This window comes from Bombus impatiens, unplaced genomic scaffold (assembly GCF_000188095.3).
Source record: "Bombus impatiens unplaced genomic scaffold, BIMP_2.2 scf_0020, whole genome shotgun sequence".
Classification (NCBI taxonomy): domain Eukaryota; kingdom Metazoa; phylum Arthropoda; class Insecta; order Hymenoptera; family Apidae; genus Bombus; species Bombus impatiens.
The window spans coordinates 1,039,531-1,062,334 of record NT_176439.1 but is presented as its reverse complement, the minus strand read 5'-3'; the positions used below and the strand labels follow the sequence as shown (position 1 = coordinate 1,062,334).

Here is a 22,804-nt window from a genome sequence, read left to right as displayed (position 1 = left end):
GCGTTTATGGGAAAATATTAGCCTATTAACTGAATCGATCTTTGACGAGACACTTCTATGATTACTCAGTTAAAGATGAATAAAGAAAAATCGATTTTATCCAAGGAATTGAAAATTCAAACGACGAGTAAAATATGAAGCGTATAAAGAACAGTAACGAGCAATATTTTAACGCAAGTATCAATGAACCAGTCGCTAGATTCCATAATCCCTACTGCGAAAATTAACAGAGATGCAAAGGAGAGGAGACGAAGAACCATCGGACCTGGGAGTATTCCCCAAGTATTCGTGAGAGTATTTAAACTGCGCGTCGCAAATATTAGCAAAGCAATCCTTCTCCTTTTCGTCCCAACGATGGCGAAGTTGACTCTGCCATTGGAACGCCTGCGACGTCTCCACCTTGGACTGCACTAGCTTCGCCACCACGTCTCGAGAATGTACATCGATAGTGCAGATCGTCATCACCTTTTGTCTCTCCTGTTTCGTTAGCTCTCCGATCAATAGCGTGATCAGTGTACTTAATTGAGAGATCTGTTTCTTTAGATAGTCTTTCAGAGAATTATCGTAACCCTCTTCCAGTCTGGCGAACGCGATGTTCACCTCAGTCGTCCACCAAATTTGCGTTCCACAGAGAGAAACTTGAGCTGGATAATCGAACAGCCATTGTTCTCGGGATTTCTCCTCGTAAGTTATCACAGCCTCGCTGAAATAGTATCTTATTGTGACTCTCATCGCTTGTTGCAGACGATTTAACCATGCCTCCACTGCGCCCTCGCAGCTCATCTCGCAGTTTGCGAATTCCACGTACTCTCCATCTTTCGCGAACATACCTTGAAACAGGAGTATTTCATTGCATAAAATGTATGAAAAATTAAACGTTTTGGCGTAGTATATTTTAATTTGTCATGGCTCCCAGGGCGAAATATATAATAGTTGCGTGGCAGTCCATGTGTTCGAAAGATACGAGACTTTTACACAATACAAACTAATAAAGGTTTGTTACTATAAAAATATTTAGTCGCACGTGATACGTGCAGAGAAGATCAGTGGTACGCTTAGAGTTACAGACGAAATTTTTTGAGGCAAAAAGCTTCACGGCTATCGTTCTATGGTAATAGTATCTCCCAACTTATGGATCTATGAAGGAACGTGGAGTTGAATGAATATGTACTTAAAGTCTCTTTACAATTTATAATATAATTTATATTACAGTACGTTTCTCAGACGAAGAATTTCCGAAAAATCAACTTTTATTCCTTGCAGAGGTCGACTTACCCAATACGCGTTTTGGCGAGCCAGCAGCCGCGTCATCGAATTTCAATCGAGCCATGGAGTCGAATAGTTTTGTCAGATGCTTGGCCACGATCTCCGGCTGATTTCCATTCGACAAAATATCCAACAGATCGCTGGACGAAACGAAGTAGAATCTCGGAAACGCGAGACGCTTCGTTTCCAAATATTCTGCCAAGGCTTTCTCGCAGAGAACCAATTCCTTTTGGAGGATATCGAGAGAAGACACCAGGCCTTCTCTGTTCGTTGCTTGCACAACGTTTGGCGTCTTCGCTAGTTCCTCTGTCATTTGCTTGAATTCCTTGTCGATTCGATCGAACCTCTCGGCATCCACTGGCAATTGTCTTCTTATATCTTCCGAGGAGGTGAAGATGCTCTCGAGGTGCATCCAGGTTCGTTGCACCTCGAACCAGATTGTAGTAACTTGATCGGCGATGCTCAGCTTTCGTTGCCAGCTGGAGACTTCTTCTAGGAAGTGGGCGATGAACTTCGAAGTGATAAGGTTTTGTAGCTGGACCTATGAAAAGCAAACAAGGTGGCCCTAATCGAGTCAATTTTCTCCAAAATCGATCGCACTGTGCCTTGACTCGCTATAATATCTTTCCAAACTCTCATCGTCGAATCGCTTGAGTCTCTTTAAATTTTCACCAAGTACGATTTCTGCTGGTTTAGTCTACGTAAAACGAATCACATTGTGCAAATCTAACTGACGAGTGCGATAAAAATCAGTTCTGTAATTTGTTCAAAAGTCACTAAATTTCTGCGATTCTTGCAACATTCGTGCTCGAGTGCGTAACAAGCGATCCGTGTAGAAAGTACCTGGTTCTCTTCCAACGTTTCGATCAATTCCTCGCTGGCTCTTATTAGGGTAGCGCCAGTTCTAGCGTGAATTTCTTTCTCGAATTCCATTTTCGACCAGGTGGCGTTCAATTCTCTCATGTACTTTTCCATAGACATTTCTTTCACGGCTTTGTCCACGATGTTCTTCACTTCTTCCTCGCACTCATGAAGATTTAGCTCCAGAAGATCGGCCAACGTGGTAGACTCGTCCATAACGAATCGTACCTAAACGCATTCGTCTTTACCGGCTATGTCTCTAAATACGTAGCATTATAATTATGAATATCGTGCATCATTACGAATCATGTATGGTTTAACATTATATATTATGGCGAATGTATTTGAAATTTATGCAATGTGAGCATTGACGAACAATTTGAAGAAATAAACGTAAAGCCAGGTGTACGAAGAATTAAACGTTTCGAATGCAAAATCAATTTATTGGATGAAATATATACAGTGACTGGTACATAGAACGAACGAAAAACGATGATAAAAATATGGTACAAATTATTTGATCACATACATACGTGACACATGCACTGATGAGTAACTAATAATGCATTTATTGATGAATCGTGACGGTGGTTTAAATATTCGTGCTTAAAAATTTTGGAAATAATTATTTAGAGAACAAAGTGCCAGTATTTACAGTGGACTTACGGTCATTTCTGGAGTCATGTCGCCCAGTTTCTGCAACACCGATAGCGTATATACAGCGGTGCAACTAACTCTAAACATCTTGGTGAACTTTTGTAAAAATATGCTAAACTGAATCCTTATGTATAACTATTTTTCGTATAAAATTCATCAAAAACTTTTTCATGTACAATGATATAAAAAATTCTTACAAAAAATATATATATGTAAAGTCTTTCATAAAAATTGAATATCGTGTAAAACGTAATATAAAACGTATCTAAATCATTTTCTATCCTTTTCGTAAACCTATTCTTCGTTTTTTAACCTCCGCCGATACCTTGGTGCTATTCATTAATTGCCTCCAATGTCTTTCCCTTATAGCTGGATTCTGGAGTTCTGCTACGGCCCTCAAGGACGTCAACATATTCTTCACGGTTGCCTCCAACGATACGAAAGTGTCCCACGATCTCATTTCCTTGTCCAGGGCTAATTGCAATTAGTATATTAAAAACACGTTTGAAGACAGCTTACTCGTTTTAGTAACAAACGACACGGGTTTCTAATATTTCGAGAGAACGTTCAACGCAAAATAGAAATAAAAAATCAGGCGTGCCGACAACAATTTTTCCATATTTTGCACAAACACGAGATATCTTTTAACGTGGTAAAAATGCAACTGAAAGAACACGGTAGAGTTAATATCGTGTCACCAACCTCGTATCTCCTTGGAAAATTTCTTGCACTCGATGTCCATGTTCTCTACGTCGATTTTTCTCCAAGGCGTAGTCTTCCATCCTTCTATACAGCTTCTAACGATATTCACGTAGTCCCATAGTTGCTTCAACATCTTCAACTCTCTTCTGCATTGCTTCAACACTTTGAATTCTGGCACCATAACTTCGAACAACGATGCAGACTCTTGGATGTCTTTCATTTGACGTTCCAACATCAGAATCTCTTTGTGTCCTTCGTCTAATAGTTCGTAAGGATTCGAACAATCGTGTTTGAAGAAGCTGTAGCGCCGAAAAGCTTCGCGGTAGTGAGTTATGGTCGTGTCGAACGCGGAGATTCGTCCTCGTATTCTGGACACTTCACCTGTTTTATTTCGTACAAAATTAGCAGCTGTCCTAATATCTACGAATGTAGATGTATGTACCTGCTTGCAGGGGTGCCACTTGCTGTTTAACCATAAGCGCCAGTTTCTTCGTATTGGACCATTGCTCGGGCAGTTCTTGAAGCAGAACGTTTACTTCCTCTGGGATATCCTGATCGTAAAATTTCAACAATTCGATCGTCTCTTCCAACGGCTGGAACATTTCATCCGTAGTCGGTTGCCTTTCTTTCACTTGCAAGAGATAACCCATCACGCTAACGAGTCCGACGTAGTCACCTGGTTGTATTGGTTGGAGCAAACCCTCGTCTGCTCGTCTATGAATAAAATATACATTGAAGAATTCATCGAAAAGCAGCTCCTTCCTTTTTCCTTATATTGGCTCTCTGGGTAGCCATTTTTACTCTTTCGGGAAATTTCTCAATATCAGAAAAATATGAAAGCCAGACGTTCTTTCTACGTCTGATCGAAGGAAAGAGGACGATCTATAGAGACAAATCAAAGTAGCCAAGTGCGCAAGTAGCCCGAGATTATCGAACGTGCAACGAATATCGTGATTACCAACATAGCTATCGATCTACAAAACAGTTGAAATCGTTCTTCGTTTGCTCGTATAAAGAATGGTAACTCGTAAGAGAAAACACCTTATAAACGATCCCAAATCCGAGAGGCTGCTGGTAACGCGATCGACCAGATGTCTCTTGAACATGCTGGACCATTTGCAGACCATGTTCAGCACCGACTGTCTGAAGGGTCTGAGGTTTACCCTGAACCAGCCACAAAACACTTTCGATGGTTCCATTTCCTCGATCTCGAGATAGAGGCCCTCGTAAAGGTCGATTTGCTCGCGGAATTGCTCCATTTTCGGCGGTGACCGTGTCGGCCCCTTGGGATCCTGCACGGCCACCATCTCCATTTCCTCCATCGTCAATTGTCGGCTATACTCGAGAAACTGTTGCATCACCATGTCTCTATCGTCCAACCAGAGATAGGCGTATCCTGATAAAATAAGACGACAAAGAACGAGGGTGGATCATAGAGTAGACCAAGCGTAGAAACATCCTCTGATGTTCGTTGATTCTATTATAATTCGTAGGCAGTAGATTTTTATACGTTTGTGGAAGGTTTGAAGATGTACAACGCGTATTGCTATTAGTAAATTATCGTTATTAGCTATTAGCCTGCATTTTACTATATTTTATGTATTTTTTCCACATTACGCGAATTCTATGCATTTAGATTAGTATTTCGTGGTATTTATACCTTCGAAGTTGCTGCAGAATTCGGTAGCTTCCTCCACCGCGGTCGAAACGTTATTCATAATTTCATTTTTCATCCCCTTTATATCTGGATCTTCCTCTAGTTCCTCGCTGTATCCTATGGCATCTCTTTTCAATCGTGGCACCAGTGCAGCCATCCCTATGATATCGTTCAATAGTGCCAAGATTAATTGGTCCAATCCATCCGGATCGTCGGGTTCCAATGAAGGCACGTAATAGAGATCTGGTTCCCTGAGTTCTAACTTCGCTTCTAACAGCGGCTCAGTTTCTTCATTGGAATCCATATTGTCTACCAAATACCCTGGTACGAATAAAAGGGAAAAAGAAATCTCTTTTATGGTTAACAGAATCAGAAGCAACGTACTTAAATAGAATCATCACAATACAGAAGAAACGATTATAAAAAATCTGTACGTAAAAGTTTATTTAGCTCTAAAAATTGCAAACCATTGATTCGCCGATTGCCATTAATCGACTAAAGCAGGAAATTTGAAGAGATTTCATAATTTGAGAATTTAAAGAAACCACAACGAAAGCCTGAAACAATAATTGTACGAAAAATATGAAGAGGCCCATTCACCTAACGAACACCCTACAGCCCTTCGAAGGGACTCCATCACGATCCTATCGATGTAATCTACGTATTTTTGCCACGGTTCCTCCATTTCGTCGGAAACTTGAAAAAGCAGCCTGTTCTCTTCCAACAACGAATGAATCTGTTCGGCAGCCCTCTCGACCTCGCCGTAACGTCTTGATACTTTTTCTGGCCGCTCGTCGAACGACAATAAAGCGTCCTTACGACGATCCTTCCTCTCGATGAGAGGCGTCCTCGTCCAGGCGTCCAACACCGCTTTGATCTTCTCGGCGTTCGTCTGGGTCGATTTGATTCGCTTCCAGAGCCCCTCCACGAGTTCACCCAATTCCACGATGTACTCCAGAACGCCGTCCGACTTCCAGCATAATTCTGTTTCTCCTCGAGACACCAACGAATCGATCCTAGTTATCTCCTTCTCGATCAGCTGCAACTCCACTCGCCTGGTCGTCTTGCACACGTTGTTGTACGAACACACCGTGGCTGCTAGCAGTGTGCGGAACTTTCGGAACGTTTCGACGTTTTCCGACACCTACATATCGAAGACTATTAAACCACCTTAACTTGTCACACTTATTGGCGAATTTTATTTGTAGTATTATCAATTAATTGCACGGTTCGTCCAAGTGTTTATCGATTTCAATTATTATCGCAAGAATGAATTACTAATTAACAGTCTCTCTTATCTATACATTGACAGCGAAAAGAGCTGAACGACAAAACTGCTCCCAAATGTTTCTCTTTTACACGTGCCAATTCTTTAATTTTTCCAAATAGCAATTTTATTATGCCACGTTACACTGCGTTGCACGCAACGGCTGTAACAATGTCATTGTGCAGTTAAATCAGGTTTTGCCTAAATTTTGCTGTGGTAGTATACGTGTAGGGATACATAGGAAAAACGTCAAGTGGATAGATACCTTTATTGCCTCCTCGGGAATGTCTGATCGAGACATTTGCTTCAGATAGTTCACTTCCTTTAAAACACACAAAAGCTGGGGATCAAAGTTGAGCAGTAACGTGGAATCCTTCTCGCGATAGAGAATATTGCGATTCAGTCCAATATCGACTGCGTCAGGTACGGTTCGTGCCCATTCCGTGAACAATTCAGTCTCCTTATCCTTAAAGATTTGGATAAGCCTTTCATAACGTTTTTCTATATTCTGGCCCTCTTCGCTGTTCACTATTCTATGATCGGTATAATTATTTTGTAATTAAATTGTTCTATCAAATATAAATCTCTATTTAAACAACTTACGGATGTTGAATAGCTTTGAAAGATTGAACGGGAAGATCGATGCGTTGTCTGAGCATGGTGATAAATGTCAGAGCCGCGGCTAAAGGTGGAAGATTAATTAGAGCGCCTCTAGTGCCACGATTAAACAGAACTTCGACTACAGTCAGCTCGACGTTCAATAGATCCAAAATTCTGGTGTAGCGATTTGCGAACTGTTTGCTTATCATTGGCCTGTCTAGCACCGTTCCAACGATATTTATCAACTGAAACGAAGAACTTGTAAGAATTTTAGTTGTTAAAATTATCGTACAAAAATTAATTTTTATTTGTTATAAAATATATTTGTTTTTATGTTTATGTTGAAGTTACGCGTCTGTCGCATCTAGAAACTGAGGAAATTTCGAAGATCGTTATTTTTGGAATTTGTTTATTTCGAATTCTTCGTTTTATTACACTGTGAAAGCAGATCGATAGAAGAATTGTAGTTTTTTGAAAAATGGCTCGTTTTTCCGCCACTTATCCTACCACAATTGTCCAAGTCTACCAGATACGGTACCTTGAAAACGCTCTCGAGGTTGCCGCAATCGTCGAAAGCCTGGCAAAGAATGGCCGCCAATTTACAATCGAGATCGGTGATGGACTCGTTGAACTTGGCACAGTCTACGGTGAAAGATTCGTCGTCTGGCTCGAGCGCGTCGTTTGCCCGCACCGTGAAAGAAACGAACAGCTGCTGGAACTCTTTGTACACGTTGACGATCCTGGTGCTGAGGGATCGGCCGAGAATCCCGCCGATTTCTATCTTTTCCAGCTTGGAAAATTCCATCACGGTGTTAAATAGCCACTCGATATCGCTCAGTCGTTTCAAGAAAGCATCCAGGCGAGCGAAAACGGCGCTGGAATTGAAGGTCCACGGTGGTGCATCGGGTTTCATCGCTGGCATGTCTTTCCTAAGTTCGAATTGTCGTTTGAACTCTTCCAAGACGCCTGCAAGAAAGAACGTGTAATGCTTTTGATCTACAAAGTCTCCGAAAGAGACGAAAAATTAATTAGGAACAACGTTAGAAGTAAAATTAAAAGAGGCTTAGAAGTTGAAGAAATGGTATCGCCATAGAAAGATAGTGCTCGAATGATGAGAACGATCTTCTGATCGATTCTAACCTCGAGATATTTGCACACGCTGTAAAGCCTCGTCAACGTCGCTCTGGAAAATGGAGGTTGGGTCGAGGAATCGACGAGCCTCCTGTATCAACAGGTTGGAAATCTGTCGAAACATGATGATCACCTTGGTGGAGCTCTGATAGTAGCTAGATTTCGACCAGGCTAATCCGACCGAGTGTATCAGCGTGGCCATTAGCGGCTTAGCCTCGGAGAAGTCGACCTCTTCGACCGCTTTGAAACACTTGGCCAATGGAGATAGATACAGAGATATCTCTTTCGCCTCTGCCATCGAGGATACCACGTTATCGAAAAGGGTGCGAAAGCAGGGGAAATAGGCGCTGTCTGTCGTTTCCAAAATGCTCGCCATTTTCTTCACGCGATCCTCTCGCAATTGATCGTAGATATATCTGGAAAACGATCCTTCTTCTATAATAATTAACCTTTGGATACTGTAATTTGTTAGACTTGGAGAATATTGTTACCCTACCGCTCAGCTTTCTTACATTTTTTGTGTCTGATAGGAAAAATACTTATTTTCGACGTTTTTATCAGAAATAAATAAATGCCGGAACGACGAAAACATTGCCATAGATGGATGCTCGATATCCTCTACCTTAAATTAGCTAGTCTCGTGGACCAATAGTCAAGCTCGACATAGGGGGTGGGATTTTGACCATTCTCAAAAGCTGCGCCAGATTCCTGAGTGACAACGTCGTTCACCAAGTAGGCCCACTTTATCACGACACCCTCGATGGCGCTCTTCAAATACAGATCGACAGCTTGGGGGCCTTCTGTTCGCACCAGCTTCTCCACTTCCGTTGCCCTCTCCATTCCGGCTGGCATTGGGAGCACCGTTCTGCCGTTTACCTGGCCTTTCACCTGTATTTCGACGGAAAACATTCGTACAATTTCGTACTGCCAACACCATTGTTGAATCTACCATCTCGAATCTAAATATACAGCATGTCCCTTGTTCTTTCTTCCTGATTTTCTCCAAAATGAAACAGAAATGAATTAATCTTATCCATGTTCTACACGCTCCCGAATCTTTAAATCGGGGACACCCTGTATAAACTGAGAACACGCGTATGAAAACTATAATAAATCTTTACAAAAGAGAAGGAAAGTTTACTTGGTACAGAGTACCGCGAAGAGAATGAACGTGTCTACAGATGTCCTGAATCGCGACGTCAGGCAAATCCTTGTGATTCTCTGCTTTGCTCAACAGGGGCGCGAATAAATTGTCCACCAAAGTAGCTAATTGATCGACGACTCGAGACGACAGATCCCCTAATATCAGCATCGATGAACAAACTTCTTTCTCCTTGGGTAATGGCGCCTGTTCTATCTTCACGACGTAAATACCTGAATATAGATATAAATAACGTGATGAATATGAATATAACGTGAATACAATTTTCAACATTTTGCTTTAGGCGGATATTTTGGAAAGTTTTCATTATCGTACTCACCTTTGGTTCTCTGACATGGTATAGGGAACGAGGTTGAAGCCACCAATTGTGCGTTCGGTGTCAAAGCTACAAAAAGAGCAGCTGGCAGAGGATTATCAACAAAATCCAGCACAGCGTTTCTGTATTCCTCCGTGAGGAGTAATCTGGCCCACTTCTCCGGCTTCAGTTTCAGCGACTTCTGCACGAAACCACCGATGTAATCCAAACGAAAATCCGCCGGTCCATCGGGAGTAGCCATTTCTACTTATACAAATTTCGCATAAGTTATTTAGATTCTCAGTTTATACGTTTAGATTCGGGATTTTAGATCTCAACGTAAGATGTTATTTTTATATTTATTGCATTTACTATTTTCTCAATTGATATATTTAGGTCGAAAATTTTTAATCCGATTGGAATTCAGCTGTAGATTTGAAATCTTGACGTAAGATATTACTCTTTTATTCGCTAGTTCGCGTCTTCATCATCGAGAAATTGATTTACCAAAGACATTAAATCGTACGAAACGTGAGGATTTGAAAAGAACGTTGGCTTAACTTCCAACAACAGACAACCAGGATTTCCTCTTCAAAGAACTACGCTAGGACTCTCGTGACGCGACCAAGCAAGCGTAACACAATGCTGGCGTATCTCAAAGGATGGAAAATATGTAAAAGGCTGACGTGACCACGAAAGGGGGAGTGGTGGACGCGGGGTAAAAATGCCAATCGTTTGGTGGCCGTCGTGCAAGCAGGTCAAGAGACCAGGCACCGACTGAACCGAACGGAACTACATTCTGGCATTGGAGGCTCGTGTCTTTTAGACGACCCTATGCCTTCGTTGCCTACCTATTGTCACGGGACGCACGGAATATTCTCGAGAACGACTGACATCGCACGCGATACCGCCTTTCGCGTACTGGCAGGTACCATTTTACTCTTTCGTACTCGCTGGGGACGTTAGTCAGAGTTTCGCGTCCACGGATTACGTTCGTTGTAAACTTTCGATCGAGCACTTTGACGCGAGATCGTTTCACTTTCGACGTGGCTTACTGTGGAGAATATGCAGGTGATAAAATACGACAAATAGCTTTTTAAGTATGTCGACGATCAGTGATACTGATTTGGGATGTTGAAGCTCCTCGTCCACGGATGAATCGACCAAACGTTTCCTTGTGTGACATAATACAGTTTAGAAGAATTTTTCGAGCGATTGTGGTATTTAATTATCGTTTGAAGATTTAGTATATTTCTTGCGAATTTTGTTTCTTCGAAGTTTTCGACATTACCTCTAGTTTTTTGTACGTTAACTCGATTCTTTTATCGAACGTTTTATATTTGTTTCCGACGTTGGTAGGTTGACGAGCGTGTGTAAAATTATGGACAAAAGTGATGAATGCGATTCATTGGAAGACGAATCTACGTGCAACCTGTTCTTCGATCGAACAAGCGGATTGTGAGTGAAATCGTAGATTGTAATTGCCAGAGAGGCTTACGATTAGAAAATGGCAGCGTAGGATGCCGCTTTCTACATCACGGTGGTGAGTTTCGATGAAGTAAAAGATGTCGTCGATTGATCGCGTCGCTTACAATGCAAGAGACAAATTGGCCCGATCAGTTCGATCGATCGGTCGTAAAAACGAGGAAATTGCGCCGACGTAAAAATAGGAAGGCGCAGAAAGGCACTGCAGCTGTTTGTCCTTGGATTTCAGCCAGTAAAAGCGGTGCCATTTGCTGGCAGGGGGATTTAGAACGCAACGTTGATAACGCGAGTTCTTGGAAAAGGGACGTTCGTTTCGTCCTCTAATCGGCTTATCGATCAAGTACACGTAATATACGTATACGTATTGCTGCCATTGTTCAGTTGCACCCTGCACAATACGATCGAAAACTGCCAAAAAGCTATAGAAAAATGGAAAAAATGGAGCAGCTTGCGAGAACATCTGGCCATCGAACGTACAAGAGGCTCGACAAGAGTCCCGAGTATCCCCGATCAAACGTCAGAACTAATTTCTCTCGACGGATTAGCCGTCTGCCGTTTCCCGAAAGCCAGCAGATTTTCCGCTGCTCGAGCATCTCCGGAACGGCTTCCACACGCACCAACGAACCGCGCGTATAACTTGAAAAATTTGACCCATGCACGCTGCTCGCAAAGAGGAGGGTGTGCCTTTCATTTCGTGAACGCTCACCCTTCGTTCGAATGAGCGGAGAGAAGAGATGAAAATTTTCGTAGCTGTACGAATTTCATCTTCGTTGAATACTCTATTATAGGGTGTAAATTAGATGTGACGCGAGAGGGGCGGAGTTTCTTCGATCTCTCAGTTTCTTCAATAAGAGCTGATTAGTCGACGTTCGGAACATCGAAGTTACATGCAAGTTAACGAAGTTAAATAAATTCTCTCGTATACACACGCTCGTCACAGTATTCGTACGCTTATAGACACCTTTTACGAATATATCGCGTGCGTTGTACGAAAGATTTCGAGATTTCATCGTCCTTGCGAGACTCGACTATCGCGATTACGTTAATCAACAAGTTTGAAACCAATCTGAAAGTACGTGTTTAAAAAAATTTCTCGAAAAAGTATTCGAGCACTTAGTTACCTGGATTACGATTTAACGATATATCGTTCTATCGTATGGATAGCGATACGGATACGAAAGTTCAGTGGCACTAGAAATGTCGACTCGTTAAAACTCATTCGAAACGTTTATCATGCCTAATTCGTCCACTAGACTCGTAATCCCTCAACAGGTGATCCAAGAATCGTTTGCTCCTTAATACATAATCAAACCGTGTCACCCTTCGTTCGAACGATCAATCCACAGCCGCGTTTCGGAGAATCAACAGCATTCTCTTAATCAATTCATACTCTCTAGAAGACTACCCCTTGCATAGCGTGGTATTCGGTCGATCATCAATCACTTTTCCTTCGAACATCCGTCCCCAAATTGAAACGGTAGGGCGTAGGCGGAAAAAAAAGAGACTGCCTTCGAGCTGCGTCGGCCAAACAATTTGCACGGGGTGTCGGTAATGATTTCGGACGTTATCTACCCCAGGGCGAAATTTGTCCTGGTTGCTCGCCATTCGTCATCCACTGCACGGCTTCTTTTATCGCGGTGCAAAACGCGGAGAATCGCGAGCGAGCAACTGCGAGCCGGAAGTCGAGGATTCCGGACTCTCGAGACGCCCTTTTTGCTGCGCGCTGACACGCTGAAAATTGATGATCGGCCGCGAGTCCCGCGGCTATTTTCGCTCTCACTTCGAAGGGTTCCAGCGGACGCGGCCACGATTTCTTATTTAGGGAGCTTTTCAAGCCCGTGTCATTTTTCACGCATGCCTCGTTTCACGATATACGCGTCTGACGTCCAAAGTCACAACGACGTTCTTTCTTCTTCGAATGGCGCAAGGTTTCATAATATTTTTATATAGAATGCTTCAAGAAGTTGGGGTTAAGCTTTAAGGGTGCGCAATAATCGTCAAGTTTTTGCAGCCGGCGTATTTTTCTGCTGACTCTGCCAGCTAGTCGAAACAATAAATATTTAACGTCGCCATAGTGGCACCATTCGACTTTCAAGTATCTTGCCGCTTTATCGTTACAGCATTCGTGTGCGTATAGAGTTATTCCACTGAGTTTTACTTTTAACATTGTTTAAATAACGATTCTACGAAGAAATGTGGCAAAGTGCTTTCTGCTCTTTCCACGAGTGTACAGAGTATGCCCCTGAAGTTTAATTCCAACTTTTCATAACACCCTGTATAGAAAAAGGTGAGCAGAAGTCGAAGGTAACGGAAACGATTTCGAAGGTGGAGAGAGCCCGAGTTTCTTAGGGGATCCGATGAACTTTTGACTCGGAAAAATTGATAATCCTGTCGGTTCCACGACGCTCCGATCGTTCGTCATTCTTATCCGAGGCTCGCTGTACATCGAGATAAACGATCCACATACTGAAAACGATTTGATATCCATCTCCGCTGAAGTTTACGTTCTTCGGTAACCTCCCTCGTTTCCGAGAAATTTCAATTTGTTAGATTATTTTCAATACGAGAAGCTTTCGAACGTACGGTCCATTTTCATTTCTCAGAATACGTGTGATTCGAATCCCAAATTTAAACGTATCTTGTATTATTCGTAAAGATGCTTTTATTGCATTTTCCGATCCAGTTCCGAAGACAGTTAGGACGGAGCCAGGAAAACTGGTTTCGATCAGAAGGCCATTCGGCGACTCTCTTCTGGAAATCCAAGCGTCGCGGGAACGCTTTTCGTAAATCTAATAGCGCAATTCCGAAAACGAGGCAGACCGTGAGATCGAATTGGCTGGTAGCCAGAGACGACGCAGAGCATAGGCTCCGTTAAAATCTCTCATCCTCCGTACTAGCACAAGAATTTCCTTACATCGAAGCGAATGGCAACGCCCTCGTTGCCATTTATAATTCAAAGTATCGTCGTTTGCGGGCCGAGAAACGGCCAGTGTCGCGGCCTTCCGGCCGATGTGCTGCTAATTTCCAGCGAAAACGCGAGCTGGCAATTTATTATTTTAATCATGCGCGCGAGTCTGACACCATCGCGCCGGAAATTGCACGGAATGCACGTTCGAAGGCGCGCCGGAACGTTTCCGCGGGGGACGTTTAATTAAAGTTTGTATTAATCGATGCTGTGGCTACGGGGTTCTAACTAAACGGGGGCGCTGTCTAAACCAGATTCCAAGCTTTAAGAAGTTCTCAACTATCCCTGATCGAAAACCAAAATACAAAAGTGTTGCGACGCTTGTCGTACAAAACTTTTGTGTTCATATCGCTTTTACTATATTATATATAAAACATTTTGAAATTTCATTAGAACTATAATAATACGCGACTGTACTACGATCAGAATGGAATTATATTGTAGTTTCGTGTAACATAATTGCACAAACATAATTGTTTGAAATAAAATTATAGATTTTGTATAATTGCCTAGCAATAGCAAAGGTATGGTTACTTTAGTTTCTTTTATCGTTTTGTCACGTTGTTCTACAACCTTGATGTTACTTTCGGTTAATATCGAGCGATATTTAAACCAAACAAATTAACCAGGGAAATTAAACGAAACTCGAGAACAAGTTTTTCAAGTAGGAAAGAATCGCTCGTAAGTAACTAAACCATGATTAAATGCAGTGTCTGCGTGTTCCAAGGTAGCCACGGAATCATGTTTCCAAGATTTACGTTGATATCGCGTCGTATAATTCCGGGACCGGGTTCCGAACGTTCGTGTCGGACCCGGACGTTTTATGAGTTTAATTTGGAACACCACGCGGGACAACGGCGTTTCGGTTTCCACGGAAATTCAGCAGGAAATTTAGGACTGGGCCATCGAGAGGCCAAGAACTCGCCGCGACGACTCGAATTTGGCAACAGCTGCGGTTCCCTCGGAAAACATTCGCATCGCACCGTTACCTTCCTCCTGTTAAATCTACTCGGTGTATCGTAATTAAACAGGTTATCGTTAGCCTTGCACATCGTCGTGACGTTGTTCGAAGAAAGCCTCCGCATTACCATTACGACTTCATTACCAAGTATACGAATGTTATGACAAGTACAATAGTGTGCGAATACATTTTCTAGCCACTATGCATGTGTACGTGTTACAGAGACGAACCACTCTGCATAAGCGACAATGATCTTGCCCATACGCTTTTTCGTTTAACGTACGAATCCTAACAAGCTTCTTGGTATAACAAGAACATGCTGGTATCGCTAGTGTGTTAAAAAGCGGGAGCCACAAAAATTCCCACTTGTGTAGAATCACTCAGATACAGATACAAAGACAAAAATATAAAGATTCTTATATATTTATTATATTAAATATTATATAGAGTCGTTTGTTATCAGCTTCGTTTTGTAAAGAATAAAGAGACTCTCCTGTTAGTAAAAGTATATCGATACATGGAGTTTAGAGAAAGAGAAAGAATGACGCGCGAAATATTCGAAACTGAACGATGTCTGATCAAGCGCGTCCCATTCTACTGCGGCACCGGAGGGCGACCGCTGTCACGTCCAGTTAATATTTCGATTTCCGCGACGATCGTTAATTCTGCTCGCGTACGCCACGGCCAGACTGCCCGCGGCTTTCTTCCGTGGAATAATTTTTCTACCCCTGATGGAGTTAATGTTTCGTCCGGCCGCTTCGAGCGATCTCCAGAGACCATCGTGCTTTCCCCAAATCGACGATTCGGCGAGCAAGATTAACAGGAAAGAAAAACAACGGATTCTCGTTCGAACTATCTATCAAGAATCCACGAAACGTTAGAGAAAAACATTGCCAAGTAATTCCACTCCCTTAAGAGCTTCTCGAATAAAACCGAAGAGATTATTACAATAAGAATCTCGTCAATTTCATATAATAAAATCTATACTTTTCTCCACTGTATCTGTCGCATCGTTTCGTTATCGTTTACATCAGTTTTGATAATAATATTACCATCGTATTTATCGTTATTCGGTATCATGCACGCTACAAACAAATTTATAACGTAGCTGATGGTGCGTTAAAGTGGAAAAACTGACGAAGATCGTCGTCTAATATTCTTGTGTCTTTCTCCGGTGATATTGGAACGCGAACGCGGACGAGTAAGAGTTGGGAAAAATATCTTTCTGTCCATTTTCCTCCGAGTCGTTGGAGTTCACGACGACGTCGACAACGATTACGACGAGAAAAGAATACAAAAGCGAAGAGCTCCCGGCGAGCGAGTTCTACCGGTCGCTAATTTCCGGCGGCTCTGTCCGGCCACGAAAAAGATCATTAAAGTTCGCGTTACCATCCAGTTGCCGCGTGCTCGCCGTGAAAGCGGCCGAATAAGAATAGAAACCGTGGGCTGGGGAGATAAAAGACGAAAGCTGGTGAGACGTTTCAGCCGCGAGGCGGAACTTAATCCCCGGGGCCGGAGAAATTTCTTCGCTGTCGGAAAGCGCCCCGACTGCCAACCAACCAGCCAGCCAGCCACTTTCCCTGCAAATGCCCTTGGCGAGCGTCTGGGAAATTCTCCAAGTTAAGCTGCATCAAGCTCTCCATTTTCGCCTACTCCAGGCCCTCTCAACAGGTTACCTGAGTTTCCACTGCGAAACTGCATCCCTTGGCCCTCGCCCTTTTTCTTCGTCCCTTCTCATCGTACTACCTTTTAAAAGAACGAGCCAGTGTTCCTCGGAACAAGGGGGATCCAGCATAGACGAACCTCCCTTCTTTCTCTTCGCGTATCTTCTAAAACCCGACTACGTCAAGAGTCGTCGTCATAACGTCAGCCCATCTCCGGCTATATAACGAACCTAAGCCCAACCTAACCCCTACCTATGCACAACCTAAATATCCCTCTTGGATTTCTATTCTAAGCAGTATTCCAGCTGCAGGAAAAATGGTCAGGATGCTTGCTGGAAAGTGATACGATAAGAGGAGGCTCTTTTTTAGCGCTACGTTGCTTTAATCCTGATCTTATCGCTTTAGCGAATCCTAAGAAGCGCAAATACGTGCACAAGTCTCGAAACTTGTGCCTTTTAGTTACAAACCGCTGTACTTTTTGTAATCGTAAATTCTGGTAGGTTTTACGCTAAAGGGTGGGAAGTAAGAAGGGTTGGATGCTCGCGCAGAAAGACTTTTTTCAGAACGAACTTGGCGTTTTGTGGCTTACTCGGAAGCTTTCTCGAGGAAAAAAAAATGAAACGATAATTGGAGCGGGACGGCTTTGTTTTAGCCCCTGTCGGCATTAAGGGGTCAGAGTTAGCCCTCGGCAGAGTCCTCTGTGCATTACGATGCCCTTTCTCAGCCTTTTTCAGTCTCTTTCGAGCAAAAACACCAAATTAAACGTATCTTGTTCTACGCACCGGCAACGAATTTTTACCAAACATCCTGTAAAATACGCAAATTACATTTAAGTTTATATCCGGATATTCCATTCGTTGACTTTATTTCGTAATCTTTTCTTTTTCTCTGAGACAGTTGAGCTTCGTTTAGATTAGTCAGATTACCTGACTCGGAGCAATTTGTACTGAAACTTCGTTCGTTCTTTCACGTTTCTACGCCTATTATACGTATTGTACGAGTATTAGAATGTCGCTTGGCCTGTAAATAAGTTTCGGCGTGTACCAAAATCGGCACACGTTGCAGACACCGTAGCGAACAAGGACGAACCTATCTTCTTCTCGATCTCGTTCTCTTCCGTTTCCTCCTCCTCCTGCGACGGTGTGCGAGAAGGTAAAATCGTTTGAAGCAGCTTCTCGAATTCCTCGAGCTTGTCACCGTCCGCATTCTGCCGATTCGGCAGCGTGACGATCGTTTCCTCGCGCGCCGTCGAATTCTCCGAACCGCGGACGCTCTCCGCGCTACCCTCCGAATCCAACATCCTCCCCGGGTCGCTGGGACAGTTGATGGAAGTCTCAGGACGCGGCAGACCCCTGGAAAACATCCACCGGTACAATGCGACACGCACCAACTACTCCGAAAGAGAATCGAGAGGAGAGAAGCTTCTCTTGCGGATACTTTTCTCTTTTAGGGTGCAGGGATCGATGAGAGGGTATATGGAATATTCCGCCACTGTGATTCGTCGTTCTAGAAGGTCTTTCGTGAAGATTCCGGTAATAATGTTTCACGGAGTTTGTTAAGAGAAATGGAAAGACGTCTTCTTATATGCCAAGGTATAGAATGACTCGGCTTGTTTCTGTACGCCCTTCGCCCCCGCGGACGTATCCGAACGTCCTTCAAAAGAAAATAACTTTTTTTAAAATTGGACCAAACGACTTAAGTTTGTCTGACTAGATGACACGTACAAAAATTTACCGGAATCGCGAAGGAGAAAGGAATTTTTTTTATACTAACCACGCCCATTCTGTCGTCTAGATTCGCAAAATCTATCAGTAGTAAGACAAACGACGCGGATTATAGTAATTCCGTCCCCGACTATGTTACCGCGAAACCATCTAATCATCCGTAGACCGTGTTCTCGTAAAAGCGTATCAACTACCTCGTGCCCTACGTCGCTTGGCGTAATAATTTTCAGCTCGTTTTCCAAGACACCGCGTTCTCAGGGAACGAACTGTAGAGAAACAGAGGAGGAAAAAGTTGGTCGACAAAGCCGTCACGTCTTGGATGTTAGCGCGGCAGCCACGGAAAATTGAGCCATCCGCATTCATATCCGCGTGGGTTTACGAGCGCGCCGGTGTTCGCGTTCCGCCTTCAATATTCGAATATTATTCGAGGCTTGTATGCAGCCGAATCGTTCGTTCCCCGTTCTTTTTCCTCTCGGCCTTTTCTAATACCCGCAGCCGTCGCAGGAGAACGGAACCTTCGATCTGCTGACGTCGAATCTCTCTCTCTCTCTCTCTTTCTCTTTCGTTTTCGCTTTCTTCGCTTTTCTTCGACCCCCGCGAGCTTCCCTCTCGTGTCTGCAGCCCCTTCGACTCGAGAAACACTTTGCCTACGACGTCCTCTTATCGCGTGTCACGACGACTTCTCGTCATGCGAGAACGTTCGAGAAACAAGCCGAGGCACATCGACGGGATCGAAGATCCCTGCCTGATGGAAGTTTGCAGTTCGCTTGAGTTTAAGGCAAGAAACAGAGGGAGACACGCGTGGGAGGATCGAAAAGCGAAAGTTCGCGTAGCTAGGTACTTTCTTCCGTGTTACCGTGTATTTCTTTCGGAGCAACAATTTATCTTTTTACGGAGACTGCCTTAACTCGGCGCCTTATCACTCTTTCGCAAAGCTTCGGCTATTTACTATCATCGCACCATGTCGGAGAAACGTCGAGACACACTGCATAATTTCTATATCTGATAGCAATGAACAATTTGTTTTTACGTAGCTCTGTTTTCTGATAGAGAAATTGCGGCATATTTGGAATATCGGTTTGTTTAAATTGCTCGAAGTGTGCATATGAAATTTCAAACCTGTTTTCCAAATGCAATTCTTTTATCAGTTTACTCGCGAGAACATCGCGATTTCGAAAAATCAAACAAGTACGAAATCTTCGTAAGAATGGAGTCTTCAAAAATTCTGGTATCCCTCTGCCCTTAGAATGAATTATTGTGGTTTTCAGCCGCCAATCGACGAACCATCGAGAATACGTACGTCGTCTTGATAAACAATCCCTAGCAACCAGGTGTTGCCTCGCGATGGCATAAACATTTTCCAACCCTTGTCCGCGAGGGTCTCGTCCATCGAGAAAGAAAAATAAGAATCGCTGTACTCGTATCGAGCTCTGGGTAATAAATACAAACTGGAAGCGGAAAACGGCCGATCTTGTGCCACTTTATCCCTCGTTCCAGTGTCTGACTGTCGTTTCTCCCCGTGTTGTTTACGTTCCATAAACCACGAGGAAGCTCGTTCGTCGAATTCACGAGAAGACTGCTCGTTCAATTTTTACCCGAGTTTTTCCAACTTTGGTCGTTTCGTAAAAACTCACCCCCGGTATGTTGCTGTGTTTTTCTGTTTGCGGATAGTAGCTGCGCTGGACACCTGCTCCGCGAAACACTGACAAAACAGCGAATGTCCCTCGTGGCGCCACTTGCCAACCCCTTTTCCAAACAGAAGGTAAAAAATGTTACGCGGTACTACGCCAACGTTTGCGCCCCGATGAAATTAGCTACGATTATCTTGAAATACGAATCTCCATAATATGGTAGGGTTTTTTATTACGTTACGAAACAGTTTCCATTGTTTCAAACTAAAAGCCACTGTGATTCAGCCGATAATGGGAACACGAAATTTAACGAAGTACGTAACGTAATAATTATATTTTTATTAATTTTTACAATGATTGATTTAAATGATAATAGGTTAATTATTCAGATTAGAATTATGGATAATAAAAGCGATACATAAAATCGAGTGTAGAGCTACTTAGAAACCGACTTAAAGCTAAAATTATAATTTCGAAACGATATAAGAGCGACGTGGAAACTACAAACGAGATGAAAACTTCGATTTCGTATAACAATCATCGAGAACAACGAATTTACACTTTTTAAGAGCTGAAATCGATATCACAACCGTTTCCAACCGTCGGTTATCATAATTTACAAATAGATTAAACGAAGAGTAGTACGTTTCACAAATTCACGCAGCATTTTCGAAGAAAAGCATATAAAACCGTCTCCTTCGGCGAGGAGGAAAAGAGTACAGTGGCGAGTCGATAAAATGCCGCCTAATTAAAATCTGTCTAATGGAATCTCAGGGATTTCCACGAGGTCGTAGTATATATACGTCGTAAAGTTTCGCCAGTCGAGCCCCATGCATAATTCATAGCCATCGCGAGGATGCTGTTCGCTTTCCGTCGAGTTTTTCGCCATGGTTTCCGCGCGACATGCTCGAGATAACGCGGACGTCTCTCTTCCTGTCATCTTCCATTCTTTCTCCGTTCCCTTTCCGCGAAGAGTTTCCGTAGAGGGGTGTCTTGGTGGAACGATTCCCGTCGTCACGCTGCGTAATTTCTCGGTGGAATCGCATTACGAGGGCTGGTTTCTGATACAGAGACAATAATTCAGCCGCAGCCGTGAGCCAGCAACGAGGGAACGCTAATTCTCAGTTGGTGTTCCATGCACGGGGCAATAGATCGCACAGATTAAAGGATTAAAGTGATGTTACGTGCGTGGTGCCACTCGGTATTTATCTTTTGTTTATCTTCAACGCGTCGGGATTAATCGAGTATGGTTTTACCGATTGCCAGAGAACAAAGATTTGCTTTAAATTAATTCCGAGTTTGGTCGAACGGTTGTTTGAACCTTCGATATTCCCTAAACCATCGAGGACGACCATGTGGTGAAATAATTGATAAAGTTTCAAGACAAGTAAGGATGCAGAATTCTACCGAAGCTGAATTAACCGAACGCGTATCGCAAATGCTGCTTTTGTGCAAAATTATGCTTCGAGGCGAGTAACTCGTCTTTTCAGCCGAGAATTTTCACCAAGTATTTCTCTGTGTCCTTGATGAAAATCGCTGGCCTCCTCGTTATCGCCGCCGTCGTTAGATTCGCTAAAGACGGCAGCAGCAAGGTTCTCGCAGCTCTTATCGTCATTTTCGCTAAACGAACTTCTGCCTCGATCATCCACTTCTAATCATTTTTTACTTGTTCTTGTCTCAAACGTTTCGGCTGTCCATCGTTACGTATATCGTGTTATGCTGATACGTCGTTAAACGCGTGACGATATCTGATACGTTCGCTGTGGTGAAAATTTGCAGAAACAACCGTGTACATGGTCCTTTATCGCATACTGATGCGGCTGATACATAAGAAACGCGAGTGTCCGAGATACCGAGGAGGTCGTCGAGGGTTCAAATGAGTTAACTCTGTCATGCTACGCCTTTACCGTAAGAAAGAATTCGGTCCAAGCAGACTTTTAACGAAAACAAATGGATATAAAAAAAACTACACCACTAAGGACAAGTTTAAATAGTAACAAAGTAAAAGTAGAGTAAGGTAGGTTAGGTAAATAAGCGATTAGTTGATCAAGGAACGATAGGTATGATAAGTATGGAAGAACGAATGAAAGGAATTGCAAGCCAAATCCGTTTCTAGGCAGATGAGGCCGAAATTGAATAAATAACAAGCGATACTATCTCGCTGTATCTCTTTGATATAATATACCTATAAAAAGAAGAAAATATGTAGAATATCGTATTAGGGTTATCGGAAAATAACGTCGACGCAGTCTGACGTTCGTCGTTGAATCGATGCTGCGTTATGGACGACGAAAAATGAATTATGTACGACAATCCAACCAAACCACGGTGATTACCCTCAAGTGAAACACCGAGAACAACTCAAAAATCGAATATTGTTCATGGAAATAAAACGTTGTCGTGTGTATGATCGAATTTGCAAGGAGTTATTCGTTTTGAACTTTCAAAGCCCGGAAATACCGTCGATGATGTTGTTTATCGTCAACAACTGACGCGGCTTGGGCGGTGCAGCTGGCCAAAAACATCGTGCAGTTGCAAAGAAAAAGTAAAAGAATCGGAGAACTTGACAGGGGAACTTTAGCATATCCGCCGTACTCTCCAAATTATCTACGGTACAACTTAAATGGCGAAGAATTTTCAAATTACGAGGATGTGAAAACTGGCTGAGAAAATATTGTAACGCAAAATGAAAGAACTAAAGGTTTTTAAAAAAACGCCGTGTCGAAATTAGCTTCCAGACGGCGAGGACTCGCAGAAAATGATCGCGGTTCCCGTC

The 22,804-nt window shown here is 43.0% G+C and overlaps 1 protein-coding gene across 1 annotated transcript in view; it reads right to left on the bottom strand.

The window, feature by feature from the left end:
• LOC100745805 (dynein beta chain, ciliary) overlaps positions 1-17,973 on the bottom strand; it is a 33,047-nt gene extending 15,074 nt beyond the window's left edge. The window contains exons 1-17 of the mRNA XM_024367158.2: positions 17,763-17,973; positions 9,623-9,862; positions 9,283-9,515; positions 8,764-9,029; positions 8,151-8,557; positions 7,549-7,976; positions 7,014-7,255; positions 6,676-6,943; positions 5,744-6,287; positions 5,147-5,464; positions 4,528-4,882; positions 3,929-4,200; positions 3,487-3,867; positions 3,110-3,258; positions 2,110-2,355; positions 1,276-1,807; positions 266-830 (exon numbers count right to left, since the gene is read on the bottom strand). Of these exons, the coding sequence (XP_024222926.2) occupies positions 266-830; positions 1,276-1,807; positions 2,110-2,355; positions 3,110-3,258; positions 3,487-3,867; positions 3,929-4,200; positions 4,528-4,882; positions 5,147-5,464; positions 5,744-6,287; positions 6,676-6,943; positions 7,014-7,255; positions 7,549-7,976; positions 8,151-8,557; positions 8,764-9,029; positions 9,283-9,515; positions 9,623-9,862; positions 17,763-17,973 (5,657 nt within the window). The remainder of the gene's footprint in view (positions 1-265; positions 831-1,275; positions 1,808-2,109; positions 2,356-3,109; positions 3,259-3,486; positions 3,868-3,928; positions 4,201-4,527; positions 4,883-5,146; positions 5,465-5,743; positions 6,288-6,675; positions 6,944-7,013; positions 7,256-7,548; positions 7,977-8,150; positions 8,558-8,763; positions 9,030-9,282; positions 9,516-9,622; positions 9,863-17,762) is intronic.
• Between the last annotated feature and the right edge of the window lie 4,831 nt (positions 17,974-22,804).